At 51.5% G+C, this 14,371-nt stretch overlaps 2 protein-coding genes across 2 annotated transcripts in view; one reads left to right on the forward strand and one right to left on the reverse strand.

Moving 5' to 3' along the window:
• Window positions 1-884: 884 nt before the first annotated feature.
• On the reverse strand, window positions 885-2,037 carry LOC134052522 (C-C motif chemokine 5-like). The gene is made up of 3 exons (XM_062507010.1): window positions 2,032-2,037; window positions 1,447-1,649; window positions 885-984 (listed from the first exon to the last, which is right to left on the reverse strand). The coding sequence occupies exons 1-3, from the start codon at window positions 2,035-2,037 to the stop codon at window positions 885-887; spliced, it is 309 nt and encodes a 102-aa protein (XP_062362994.1).
• Window positions 2,038-10,158: 8,121 nt separating this feature from the next.
• HIP1 (huntingtin interacting protein 1) overlaps window positions 10,159-14,371 on the forward strand; it is a 43,209-nt gene continuing 38,996 nt past the window's right edge. The window contains exon 1 of the mRNA XM_062507330.1: window positions 10,159-10,275. Within this exon, the coding sequence (XP_062363314.1) occupies window positions 10,159-10,275 (117 nt within the window). The remainder of the gene's footprint in view (window positions 10,276-14,371) is intronic.

Below are 14,371 nucleotides of genomic sequence, written 5' to 3' on the forward strand. Positions count from 1 at the left end.
CAGGAAGGCACGGTTGGCACGGCCCTACGGTGAGGAGGTACCGGCAGTGCCATGAAAGGCTGGAGGACGAGCTAGCCTTGCTGCCGGCTAGCACGGGCCACTGAGCCTCCGTGCTGCCGGGGGGAGGAGCTGGCACCGGCCGACAGCTGCAAGCCAGTCCCAAAGGCTGGCACTGCCTCCAGCCCGGCGGGGCAAAGCCAGAGGAAACCTCCGCGGGGAGAGCGAGACTTATTAGGAAGCACCAGAAATAACCCGTGGTCAGAGACAGCCCCGGGCCGGCACGGTGGTGGAGATGGGGTCGGGTCTGGTGTTGGCTGAGCTCAGCAGCCCGTGGAGCTCCTGTGGCACTTGCCCGCTGCCCAAAGCTGTTGGCCGAGGTCGGGGACCCCTCTCCACACCAACAATTTTGCCAAAACATCCCCCGTGACACCCAATGCAGAGAGCCGGGAGCTGGGCAGGAGGCAGGAGGGACAGGGAGGATGAAAAGTGCTCTCCCATGCATGTACAGAGGGGCTGGGGGACAGCCAGGCATCACCCCATCGCCCACAGACCCTCGAGGGTCAGCCCTGACCCCCTTCCAGCCACTGCTATGTACCCCAGTCTCTGTGGAGCATCCCAAGAACCACTGGGAGAAGTTGCAAGTTTTGCTCCTTTTTATTATATAAAAATAACTTCAACACATTCAGGACAAAGAAGAATGAGAAGTTTCACTGAAAATGCCAAATAAATTAAGACTGCCCTTGTACAACCTTCAATAAAAGAGCTAAACACTGAGTTGAATACCCTGCCAAATTTCCAGGCAATGAGAAAATGGAATATGTCTTGGAGGTATCCATGAAAGCAGGTCCTTGCAGACATGATGCTTGGAGAGAGCAGGATATTGCTCATTCTCTGTGCTCATTGTCCTTTAATTGATTCATTATGTCGTGGACCCACTTGTCCTTAGGGTTGGCACAGACCAGCTTGTCCTTGCTGGTGGTAAATCTGGAAAAGGAAATCCAGTGAGGAAAGGACTGGGAAAGAAGACAGAGAGGAGAGTGGGACCACCTGCTCCATGCCACCAGTGAAGCCCACCAGACACCTCTACAGGCTGCAAAACAGCCTTAGGGAAATGGGGTGGCTCCATGTCCTTACAGGTATCCTGCTCTCTGCCACTTAAGCCACTTGTCCCCAGCATCTCTACATCTGGGAAACCATCCTGGCTGAGTCTATGTGAGGTGAGGGAGGTGACCAGCAAAAGCTCTTTTGGCTCAAGTCTAATAGGGAGGTCAACAAACTAGCTGCCTGGGTTGTGGGATTGACCTCTGATATGTTCCCAGGCTTTTCTCCTCACATGGGAGAGCTCTTCCAAGTGCTTTTCCATGTCAGGATGAGGTATGATGTGGGGTTCCCTGATACTCTCGGGACAAGCAGGGTCCCCAGAAACAGGGAAGATGATCTACTCACATCACGGCTGGCGGGGAGCAGTGGCTGCCCATGTACTCATACTTTACCACATGGCTCAAGGGCAATGGTCTGGTGATGTACTCAATACAGCAGGGACCATAAAAGTTGAGAGAAACTGGAAGAGAAGTTTTCTGATTACACCAGACCAGGAAAAATGCCAGTGGGGAATAGGAATCAGAAGATGAGAAGATCCCCAGGAAGTGCTGGGGAAGTGGAGGAAGTGCTGCTCCCACAGCAGGTGGGCAGGCTCCATACAGCCCATGAATTCTCAGCTGCTATCACAGCCCAGCCCCAGCTCGGCACATCTGTTCCCTTCTCTGAAGCTCTTTCCCCATGGACTGGCTTGCTTTCATCCCAGATCCTGCTAAAGGGTTAAACTCCCAGAGTGAGAGCCAGTTGAGACAGCTGGAATCAAGGTTGAGGTTCTACTAGTGAAGAAGACTCAGAATACCCTGCTCTGAACAGCTGAGGAGCTCATGATTCCTCCAGGACCCTTCCTGCTCCATGATTTGCTTTGTCCTATGTTCCAGAGCCCATTCAGACACTAGGATGAAACCTGGTACCTCCAAAGGCATGAGGTCCTACCACCATCATGGATCCACTTCCCCCTGACACTGCACACAGTGGGACAAGGAAGATGTGAGGAGACCGAAACGCAAAGCTCAGCAAGAAGGAGTGCAAGGACAGGGACAAACTGCCTGCACACCTTAGGAGCAGGAATGCTGATGGAGCTTGGTGTGCCACTCCAAGGGAGACATGGAACAAAGGACGGAGCAACATGGAGGCACTGCAGTAATTCTCTGCTGAAATCAAAACAAATATAAAACAAAAAGTGGTGCAGCATAGCAGTTTTGTGGACAGGCTCCATGGAAAACAATGCAGCTAATAGGAACTAATCCAAAGGAATGATCTAGATGGAAATAGAAAGCTGAACTTCGCTTAACTCAGAAATACATACTACTTTCCTCACTTCTACATATGCTAGTAACTAAAGTCTATCAAACTCCACCTAAACTGCAGATGACATCAACTGTAATTTTACATTTTCCCAAGAAAATAATATAAATATAGCTGAAGTGGGGAGGGAGGTCAGGAGACTCCAACTTTTTTGCGGTCAGTTATTATCAGTGGCAACCTCTAAAGCTGTCACAGTCTTCTCTGAGCAGTGCTAATAAACTGCTCAGTGTGAGTCACAGAATCACAGAACCACAGAATAATTAATGTTGGAAAAGTCCTCTAAGATCAGGTGTCACCAGCATCTATCCATTCCCTTCTCCTTCCATTTCTACCAGCACATTCAGAAACAAACCTGTACAAATTCCCATTCAGAGCAACCCTACACTGGTCTGACACATCTCCACACAGGGACCAGAATAAAACTGAAAGGAGGAGAACAGACTGGGGAATGAGCTGGAGCCTCCATGCTGATTGCTCACACAAACACAGCCCAGCTCTGAGCAGTTTTAGCTGAGTGTTCTGGAATTTCCACAACATTCAACTACAGGTTTGATCAAAATGTCAAGATTTGTTTTGAAAAATCAGTATTTTATAGCAGGAATATAAATGTGCCTCAACATTGTCAATGAATTCTCCCTCCTTTCAGGTACACTATGGTGTATTTCCTGCTTCCATTCAACCAAAAGGAATTCTTGGAGGTTTTGACACCTCTGTTATTTCCTCTATTCACTGCTTTCCTCAACTTTGTTCCTTCCTTAAAGATTCTGTATTTCAGTCTTGGCTGCTCCTTCCTGCCAAGACAAATAATGCAAACCTCTAAATATTTTGATTTCTAAAACCTCCTCCATATTATAGATCCTAAATAGTGGTTATTTATGGAGTCTGTAAAACCTCTGCCGTATGGTGTGCTTCAGCTATAGATAGAAACCACACACATTATCTTTGGATCCATCACCAGGACAGTTTTGAGATGTGGGACGAAAACTCTGCTCAGCCCTGAGGGTAGCCTGCTCCACCACACCACCTCCCAGGCTGGAGTCATGTCTGGGGGATCACTTTATCACAGTGCTCTTGGGAGCTGCGGGATCACTTATACCAGAAACTGAGTTTAACTGTTTAACTGAGCAAATCAGTTGGAAACAGAAAGAAAATTACTGGGGCCAGAGATCCCAGGGTGGTGCAGCTCCAAACAAGATCTCAGATGAGAAGAAGCATTTTCAAGAATTGAGACTTTCCACATGGGAATTGAAATCTGCAAGATGAGAAGTGGCCTAGAAAGAGGGACAAAGAGAATAGTCACTGTCTGTCCCAGAGCAGGAACCACGGATTATTCAATGTAAGAATATTCAAGGTAAGAGTCAGGTTCAAATGGAACAGAGGGAGACAGCTCTTCACATGAAGAGCTCCTTGCCAAGGGACACGGTGAGCACAAGGAAATTTCCTTGAATCTGAGCTTGGATTTCAGAGCGATAAACTTGAGAAGATTTGGAAAATGAGAATGGGTTGAGGGGCTGGGAGCGCACTCCAGAATGCAGTACAAATATTGATCTGTCTCTTCAAGGACACATCTGTCTCTGCTCTGGACACATCTGGAGGTATCAAGGCTGATGTAGATGGATCCTTAGTCTACATCCTCTGGGGCTGTTCATCTTTGATTCCCCAGGACAACTAGTCCAATAGGACCATCGGGGCAACAGAGTAGCTTATGAAATTGCATAGAAATCCCTGGTCTGAAATCTCTACACCAGGATGTGCCTCCAGAAAAATGTTTTTGGTAAATGTCAGCAGAAAGACGCCAACAGTTTCTAAGCACACAGCAAGGCAGAAATACATTGCTGCAGTCCATGCAATTTTCCAAAACAAATCTGGGGCCCCTATGAAAGATTTGCTTTGGCACCAAGAATCTAAAGAGCAGGAGGTAGCTGGACACCATGTTGAGATGTGGCCCTCACAGGAATGTGCTGGTACTTGCCAGGACAGCCAAATTATGCCTCTGCCATGACACCTTTGTTTCCCCAACAATGTGCTCAGTACTGAGCAGCCACTGCCCTGAAGCTGAGCAGGGCTTGTCCAGCAGCTGCAGCACAATGTGACAGGCTTAGCCATGGTTCAGAGAAAGGAAAATAAAACATTTGGTGCTGGGTTTGCGACGGGCAGGACCTGAGGCTGCCGACCACCAGCGTGACGGCTGCGTTGTCCTTGCACACTCTGCCACCTGTTGTCATCAGCTGGAGGTACAGGGGACATCTGCAAGTCACGCCTGGAATTGCAGGAATCTTGAAAAAACATTTGATAAGACTGGTGGATGTTGGATCATGGAAAGAATAGAAATCATGGAGTCATTCAGGTTGGAAAAGACCTCTAACATCATTAAGTACAGCACTGTCAAGGCCACCACTAACCGTGGCCCTAAGCATCACATGTCTACTTCTGTTAAATCGCTCCAGGGATGGTAACTCCACTACTGCCCTGGGCAGCCTGTTCCAATGCTTGACCACTCTTTCAGTGAAGAAATTTTCCATAATATCCAACCTGAACTTCCCTTGGTTCAGCTTGAGGTAGTTTCCCCTTGTCCTATCACTTGTTCCTTAGGAGCAGAACCTGACCCCCAACTGGCTCCACCCTCCAGCCAGAGAGTTGTAGAGACCCAGAATGTTTCCTGTATCATAAAGGGAAGACAGGGATATACTGGGTCTTCAGATCCATGCCCATGCCGTGCTGCAGTACCTGCCTTGTGCTCTCCGAACACTGCTCCACAGTGAGCACAGGACTCCCATACCCAACTTTGCACACCCCAAGTCTTACACAGAAATCCTTTCCTCAGTGATCCCACTCTGGCAGCCAAAGCTCCCAACACAGAAATAAAGGAAGAATTAGGAAGAATTTCTTCACAGGAAGGGTGATAAGACATTGGAATGGGCTGTCCAGGGAGGTGGTGGAGTCACCATCCCTGGAGGTGTTTAAGGAAAGACTGGATCTGACCCTTAGTGCCATGAACTGATTGGCCTGGTGGTGATCAGTCATAGGTTGGACTTGATGATCTCACAGCTCTTTTCCAACCAACTGATTTTGTGAAACTAGGTTTGCCATGTTCTGCCTTGAAGAGACTTGTGCTCGGTGGGGTGCTCCAGCTGGACCTGCTGGCCATGCCAAGGGGAAGCTCTCTAGCAAGTGGCAAAAACAGTTCCCACCTCCAGGTCCTGCCCACGAGCTGGTTTCTCAGCCCTGCAGCCCCAGCCTTCTTGTGGAGTTCAGGTCTTCTCCTGCAGATCCATCTGAAAGCCTCTTCAGCTTTGCTTTTGAATTCTTGGGCAAGCAGAGGCAGTTGCTGAGGCTTCCATGCAGAAAACACAGCAGATTATGTTTTAGTTACAGCCCTCCTTGTAACACCTAGGCAAGTAGGAGACCTAGACAGGACAGAGGTGAGGGCCCTATGGACCTCAAGCACCTTAGTCAAGCAGTCCTCTCCAAGACCCCCTCCCAGTCCCAGACTGCTCTGCCTCCAATGCTCTCCCAGGTCCAGCACCAGGACTGCCCCACATAGCAGCCCAGGGTCTCTCTGGAAGCAAAGACTCAGCAGCAGTATCTGTTTGCTCAAAGCATTCAAAACGTGGGATCAAAAGATGAAAAATCCTTCCCAGGCTCCCATGCCTGCTCCTCCTGGCACAATCTTTGCTCCCCAAGGACACTCCTGCTGGGTCTGGACCATTACTCTGCCCTCTCCAGGTGGGCACTTCAGCTCATAAGTTGCTTTTATCCCAGAGTCTGAGCAAATTACCCCATCACCACGACAGGGCTGCATCTGGGGCTGCAATACTGGGTTTCTGAAAGGCTTGGTATTTCACTGCCCCTTTGAGATGTGGCCCCAGGAACAGCTCATCTTCTTGGGTGGGATCAGGATGGTGTGCCTTGGAATGTGTAAAGGGACTATTTAAGGGGATCCATTTGGCATCCTTTTTTCCCACCGCCAAGGGGGAAAGAGCAGGATCTTAGTACAGAGCCCTGTGCCAGCCCACTCTGGCACAGCCAGCAGCAAAACAGAGGGAGGACTGTGGAGCTCTGTGATTCTGATTTCCTGCAGAAACAAGGGGGATTTGTGCTCTCCCCAAGCCCAGGCCAGATCGCAGGAGGGTGATGAGTGTTGCAGCAGCACCCTGGGACTCTCCAGCTCTGGCTGGGGAGGGAATTGGAAAAACAGACTCTAGTGCCCAGCCCCTGCAAAAAGAGCATCCCATAGACCCTGCAGTCCCTTCTGGCTCCTCTCCTGCCACTTGTCCTTCCCCTTTGGGTTAAGGGTGTCCTGACAGAATAGGAGCAGACCCCCTTTAGGGTCCTGTGGACAAGAACCTCTGGGCATGGAGCAGGAAGAAGAAACTGCCCTACAGAGCCCTGCAACAGGGGAAGGATGAGCAGTCCGACCACATGCCTGGCCTGAGCAGCACTTGGTGGGTGCCACATACTGCTGAGCAGGAAAAAAAGAGAGGGCATACATTATCCTCTCCATGTCCAGATAATGTCTATCCCCACACAGGCCAGACACCCCCATGAGGGGCTCTGTCATCACCCTTCAGTCCAGCCTCTTGGACAGGAGTGAGAAACAGGTGAACCCCAGCCATGGCTTCCAAAAAGGACCTGCTGGGAAGGAAGAGAAATGTCCTGCTCTACCTCCACCCTGCTCACTTTCAGCCCTTCCTCATCATCTCCCCATGGAACCTGAGACAGAGAACAGAAACTCCACAGGAACAGCTCTGTGCCTTCCCCTCTCAACTATCTGACAACAAGGCACTCTCTCCCACTGGAAAGAAGCCCCTCAAATCTCTGCAGAGCCCCACAGCACATTCCAGCCCAGGGTGGTCTGACCAGCAGCCCATGGTCTAGATCCCAGTTCCATCCTCTTACAGCCCCTTCCTGGGGGAGGCAGGAGCAGCCAGTAGAAATAGCCTGTTCTGTCTCACATCCAAGTACCTTCCTCTACTCCTGCCCAGGAGTACTCCTGGCTAGGGAAGAAGAGGATATGACTCTGCTCTTCAGTAGGAGAGAGCAGCTACACCAGGCCTCAGCCTAGTGGTCCCTTGCCATGGGCTCCAGGAGCAAGATGTTCCCAGCAAGGTGGAGGGTGGGAAAGGTCCAGATCACAAGGATACCACTGTCTTTTGTCCAATGCCCTCCTTTGCTCTTCCTTTCCTCCATCTCTATTCAGCAGTGATGTAATTTCTTCCATTATTAATCACCTTACTGCAATAGTGGATGAATCAAACCCATTAAACCTCCCTGGAAGCAGCCCCAAGGAAGGAGGCAGGTTTCCAGAAAGTACATTAAGGAGAATGCAAACAGGCAATTGAGACAAGCCACAGTGGGAGGAATGGCCTTGCTGCTCTGTGCAGGCCATTTTCCATCAGCTGGAATTTGATATCTAATGTACAGGGACTGGGAAGGCCTGTGGTACTAACAGCCTTTCACACACCCTGCTGGGCAGCTCCAGGAGGGTCCTGGTGTGGCAATTATTTCAGCTGAAAAGCCACAAAATAGAGTTATGTTAGGAGAGTTGCTTATACAAGAGCTCCTGACAGCCCACATCCTAAAGAGCTGTTCCCAGATTGCCCCATCACCCCAGCAGTGTTTTGCACAGTTCCTCCCCACCTGGAGCAAAGTCAGCTTTTAAGGATGCAGGAACCCAGCTGGCACAACCCCACCACGGCCCATTTGCCATATTTGGGGCAGTCTCTTCACAAAAAAAAAAAAAAAAAAAAAAAAGAATAATTTCTCCCCATATTGCAGAAATGCTCCTACTGAGAAATTTGCCTGTGGAATAGGACAGTAGTCCTGGCCAAAATTACAGGAGTCAGCAATTCACCAGGTTGAGAGAATCCCAGAATGGTTTGGGTTGGAAGAAACCTTAAAACTCATCCTTGTCACTGAAAAAGCAGGAAAAACAAAATCTCTCCAACAGTTTTTAGTGTTAGAGAACTCAAGCATTACTTTATTCTGGGCAAGATGTGCAACAGAAGTCATTTCATCCACACATCACCTCCTTGTGCAAAGAAAATAATTCCATCACACGTCTCTTTTCAAGATTTTTCACACTCATACAGTCAAAACCCAGAGACATTCATTAGTTCAATGTTTATTGGTCCCAAGTTACACAGTTCTTAGTACTTGGTTTCCTATTGGTTATTGATCACTTCACCTTCAATGCTAATCTGGTCCTCATTCTCCTCTTATGATCTTTGCCCAGACCAGGTGTCTCCCGACACACCAGGATGTTCAAGTGTTGATGTTCCTTAATCGTCGCTAATCTCTTGTGCATCCTCTGGCAGCTCCAACACTGAGATGTTAAACTCATCATGCCTTGGGAACAGTCTCTTGAAAAGAAACTTCCATTCCCTTCCCCCACGGCAAAAATAAACAAAACCCCTCATTAAAGTTAGTATAAAATTTTAGAAGCTGTATCATTTCCAACACTTCTGTTCCACTCCCTGCCATGGGACACCTTCCACTGTCCCAGGCTGCTCCAAGCTTCATCCAATGTGGCCTGGATAACTTCCAGGGACGGGGCAGCCACAGATTCTCCAGGCAATCTGTGCCATGGCTTCAACCACCCTTACAAGCCAAGAATTCCTTCCCGATATCTAATCTAACCCTACACAAATCTCTGATCAGAGTGATGGGACCAGAGACAGAGGGTCAGATCAGGTTATGCTAATGTACAGTCCAGCTGCTCAGGGGAAGAAAAATCCTTCTCTCACCTCTCCTTTTTCAGACACTTGTAATCACATTTTGCACCTCTACCTATGCTATGCCCTTCTTCTGGGCTCTTCCAGCTGTGTCTTCAGCACTCACCTCCAGACCTCCCACCCACAGCCTGGACCCCACAAAGGAAGACCCCCACACAACCCTTCCACAGGCTGCGGGACCCTGGCCGCCCTGACAGAGGGTAGAGCTGCCTCCTCCACCCCCGGCCCCAGGCAGGGCTGGGGAGCCCCGAACCACCCGCTGCGCCAAGCACAGCCTGAAAAGGGGGCTCAGACCTGCGAGGGGTTGAGCTGGGCCTGAGACGGACAGGAGGCGGGCAGTGGCGTCGTGTCACCCCCGTGGTCACAATCTGGGCTCGGCTGAGGGGCCGCAGCCCCGCAGGCCGCACGGACGAACTGTAAGGACCCCTGCGGCCTACGGACCCGGATGGCTCAGCCGCGGCTGGAAGCCGTTCGATATCGGTCCCCCGGGACTGGCGGACTCCGCGGCGGCGCCCCATACACGGCCGAGCCTTCTCGGCGAGGTCCGAGCGCTCCTCGAGTCCCGCGCGGGCCCGCCATCAGCGACATCCCCCGCCACCGCCAGGGGGAGCCACACCCCGCTCCGGTGAGGGGCGGTGCAGGACACCAAAGGGTGAGCGGCAGCTCCGTGGGCCAATTACAGCAGGGAGCGGCGCGAAGGCGTGACCACAGCGCAGGGGTAGGCGGTGCTAAGGGCGCGCTCTCTGAAGGAGGGGCAGAGGACTCGGGGTGGGGGCGGGAGCCAGCGTTGACTGATGCCCATCCGAACCAATGAGCTTGGTGGTGGCCACGGAGGGGCGATGCCGGGATCCAATGAGAGCGAGAAGCCGGGCCGGCGAGCGGAGCTGAGGGTGGAAGGGTGGTGCCCTCGGAGCAGTCCCTACCGTGAGTGGCATGTGGGCGGGCCAATGGCGCTGGGCCCGCGAGGCGGCGGCGCTGCGCGGGGCGGCGGGGCCGGGGCGGTGGCGGGCTCGGGGCGGCCATGGACCGCGTGAGCAGCAGTATGAAGCAGGTGTCCAACCCGCTGCCCAAGGTGCTGAGCCGGCGGGGGGGCGGCGGCGGCCTGGAGGCGGAGCGGGAGAGCTTCGAGCGCGCCCAGGTGCGGGCGGGACAGGGCGGGGTGGGGATGCGAACGACGAGGAAGGGAACGTGCCAGCTGAGGGGGCTGGGCCAGGCTGGGGCGCGGTCCGATGGGAACAGCCCGAGAGGTATCTGGAATGGTTGCAGTGGGCGCGGCTGTACCGAGCGGGCGGGGTTATCCCAAGTGGGCGAGGGTTCTGTGAGTGGGCGGGGTCAGCCCAGGTGAGCGCTGGGCGGGGACAGCTCGAGTTGTCCAGCAGATTGGTTTTGGCACAATGGGCGGGTCTTGGAAGGGGGCGGGGCTGTGCCAGGTAGGTGGAGATTGACGGGGCCCCAAGCACCCAGGACGGCAGTGGATTGCCATGGGGGGCAGGGATGGGGACCCTCCACTCTCCTAGCTGGGACTGACCCTGCCCTGGAGGAATGCCCGGGGACATCAGGGTGCAACATCAGGGTGCAGTGGCACCCGGGGTACCCCAGTCCAGCAGTGGATACTCAGCCTGGCCTCCCCACCAGTGGAGCTAGGGAACACTCACCCTCTGGCCTGATGCCACAGCCGGGCATCATGCCCAGGACAGTGCCACCCTATCCTTAGAACCAGCGTGGGCACATATAGCCTGTGTCTCCACTGGCTGGAGTGGAGTGGAGTGGCTCTTTGACCAGTGGAGTCAGTCACCCCACTGGATTCTGCTCCCATGTCACTCAGGGACACCAGGTGTAGACAGGGCAGGGGACAGGGTCTATCCCTGCGGGTGGCTTCTGGGAAGAGGCATCGATATATTGAAAAGCAAACAGAATTTGCTCCTCAGCAGCATCCAGGGTACCTGGATGGCACCCTTCACTCAGCTTTTAGGTGATGGATTGATGTCCTGCACAGAGGAAAGGTGGCAGCCAAGCTGGAAGAGAAGCAGGGGTGCTTTGGTGGAAAAAGCTGGTGATTTGGTGAAAGGATGTACTTCCAGCAGCTGGGAATGTGCCTGGACAAGGCATGGGAAGGGTGAAGAGGGAGGGATGGCAGCACAGGGACCTGGGGACAGCTTGGCCCTGCTCCATGTCCAGGGATGGAAAATACCAGTGAAGCAGAGCTGTCCAGACCTACTGCAGGAGAGGAAGAGTAATAGAAGCAGAAGCAAAAGTAGTAGTGGGACCAGTGGGAGCAGATATGGATGAGCCCAGAGTGGGAACAACATGTGGGAGCTGGCTTAGAGATGGAAATAAACACCAAGAATCAGGTCTGAGGTGGTTTCACAGAAAGAAAACCCACCAGGGTGTGGGAAGTTGGATGCAGGATCATGTGCAGGGCTGTGCTCAGCTTCCTGCTCAGATTACCTGAGACATCAATTATTTACTCATACTGCTAAAGGTAGGAGTGGAACTGGTTTGCTCCTGGAACCTTTTGGCTCCTTGTGTCAGCAACAGCCCCCATGGGCTTGGAGCTCTCACAGGCTCCCCCTGACACTGGTGGTTTCCCGGGAAGGGCCAAGTGGAGAAGGTGGTGGAGCTCCCCACATCACATCATCACAAGCTGGATTTCATCTTCCTTGTCTGACTTCCAGACTAATGATACAGCATGGCCCTGACTGGCTTTTCCTTCTTCTGTGCTTCAGCTCCTTGCAATTCCCTTATTCCCTTTCTCACTCATTTTTCCCGGGTTTTTTTGGGTGTTTTTTGTTTGTTTGTTTGTTTTGTTTGTTTGGTTGGTTTTTTTTTTAAAGTAATTTCCAGTTTAGAGAACTTGCCAGGCACACCTTAGGTCTTGGTCATACAGTTTTTGTTCAACTTCTTCTTTCTGAGGTTTTTTTGGATAAACTTTGTGGGTTTGTGTTTTTTTCTTTTTGAAACTGACTTCTTTTAAGAAAAGTTTCATCTGTTAAATGGCTTTAAAATGAAAATTTGCCCTATGTTTCGGCGTGTACAAACTCCTTCCCTCCAATCCTGCCTGTCTCAGGGCAGCAGCACATGCATTGCAAAGCCTATTTTGGGCTAAAAGAGCCCAAACAGGCAGAAAGCATGTCCAAATGGGCCTTTGGGAACACCTGCTTGGATTGGCAGCACCCAATTTCTGTGGTCTGAGCTCAGTTTGGAAGAACAAGAGCATCCTACAAAGCTGTAGTGGTGGTGGGACACCCTACTAGTGGGGAGGTCTGGTGGTGGGATGTTTCCGTGGTGGTGGTAAACTGGTGATGGAATGGTTCCATGATGGTGGGATGCTTTTATGATGGTGGGATATTCTGGTGGTGGAAAGCTTCCATGGTGATGGGACACTTCCACTGTGGTCATTACATTGCACAGTGACTCTGCCCTGGCAACATACATCTGTTGGCTTGAAGACAAACAGGAATAAACTCCCTGGTGTCCTCTCTTTTGCTTCTGCAGATTTTCAGGTGTCTCAGTTTTCCTGGGAATGCAAATGTGGGAAACCTGAGGACATGCCCAGGCATGATGTTCGTTTCATGCTGTCCTTGGTACCTGCTGGGCAAGAGCAGCTCAGGGAGAACAAGACACAGCCAAGGGCTACTCTTCTCCTCTCCGGTCAATTATGATAGTTTTCATAGGAAGTTGAGCAACAGGAACACCAAATCCTGCCGTTCTGCTGCCATTGCAATGAGCTGGGTGCAGCCCTGCCATGGGAGTATGAGTGTTGCAATGGCTGTTGCCCATTTGCTGGTGTTTCACGTGGTGATTCACCACTCATCACCTCAACTTCAGCACAAATCTTTGGGCACATCAAAGGTCACCAACAGAGAAGAAAAAACACCAGAGGTGAAAATTCTGCCATATTTTAAGATAAATGTTTGTATTTCACATGGTGTCTGATCTTTACAACCCCTCCAAGTTCTCCTGGTTGGATTAAGGGGTATGTCCTGGTGCTGGAGGTCTGCAGGGAAATTTTTCTTTGGGTCGGTACATGCGATATCCTCTCCTCGGGATTTTCCTGCCTTCTCTCCTTCCTCTTTCCACACTCTTAATTGTCCACAGCAGACATCCTTGTGCCATGATGGAGCCAAGGAGTAAAATTCCTTCTGTGCTTGGCTGGTTGGCAAAGACTGGATGTTCCAACGATTGGATGAGCCAAAGTGTTGAGGGTGAAAATGGAGTTGGAAGGACACAGGACTTCACTGGGGCAGGGATGGTGCTCCAGGGCTGATGTCCCAGGCTCTCCTGCTCCTTCGCTCATGTTTTGGACTCTCATGGGATATTTCCCTTCATCTTCAGCAGGGTTATGGCTAGCAGGGCATTAGTGCAGGTGCAACTGCAGACTCCCAGAAGTGGTGCATGACATTCCCAAGCAAAGCAGCAGCTGACTCCTGGAAGGCTGGAGGTATGGAAAGACCTCCTTCCTGACAGAGCTCAGCCCTGTGGGTTTGGGGTGGAAGGGAGGCAGCACATTGTAGTTGTAATAATGTTGTAATCTCCTGGGTTGCAAAGTCATGAAATAAATCTCTTGTGTCTCCTGTCCTGAGCACTGCTTCAGTGTCCAGCTGTGCTCCCTCATGAGCCATCATGTCCCACACCACTGCAGGCTGCCCTGTCCTGAGTCCATCCTGTGTCCCAGGGATGAGGAGGTGAGGTGGAGACAGTGCCTGGGTCTGTGGAGGAGCTACAGAAATTCCATGTTGTTTCCCAGACCTCATGGCTGCTGGAACTTTGTACCAGCAGATGTGTCTGCATGCCCAGCATGGTCCCTGTGCCCTAACGGCAATTCCAAGGGTAATCCATCCTGACAAGGGTGAAGACTGGGAGGAGACACTTTTCTTTAATTCCTGTAGAAAATCTAAAAAACTTGCATTTTAGGTTCTTTGGCTGTGGGTTTCTTTCTGAGAAACTCAGGGAGTAGCAAAAGGAAACAAGGGCCACTTGGGCTGCCCACAGCCACCACTACCTCTGATGGTGTAAACGTCATTTACACACTGGGTCCGTAAGACTGGCTGCTTAGGACTGTGTCCAGCATTAAAAGCAATTTATGACTCAGAAATTACTCTCCAAAGACATATTTGCAGCAGAAGGTGATTGCTGACCTGGCTACATCCCCACTCTTCCTATCAGAGTCCCCAGGGTGGTACTGGGAATGTCAAACACACCTGCTAAGGGTTTCCCAGTGGGAAGGTGTGGCA

The sequence above is a fragment of the Cinclus cinclus genome, chromosome 22, assembly GCF_963662255.1.
Source record: "Cinclus cinclus chromosome 22, bCinCin1.1, whole genome shotgun sequence".
Lineage (NCBI taxonomy): Eukaryota > Metazoa > Chordata > Aves > Passeriformes > Cinclidae > Cinclus > Cinclus cinclus.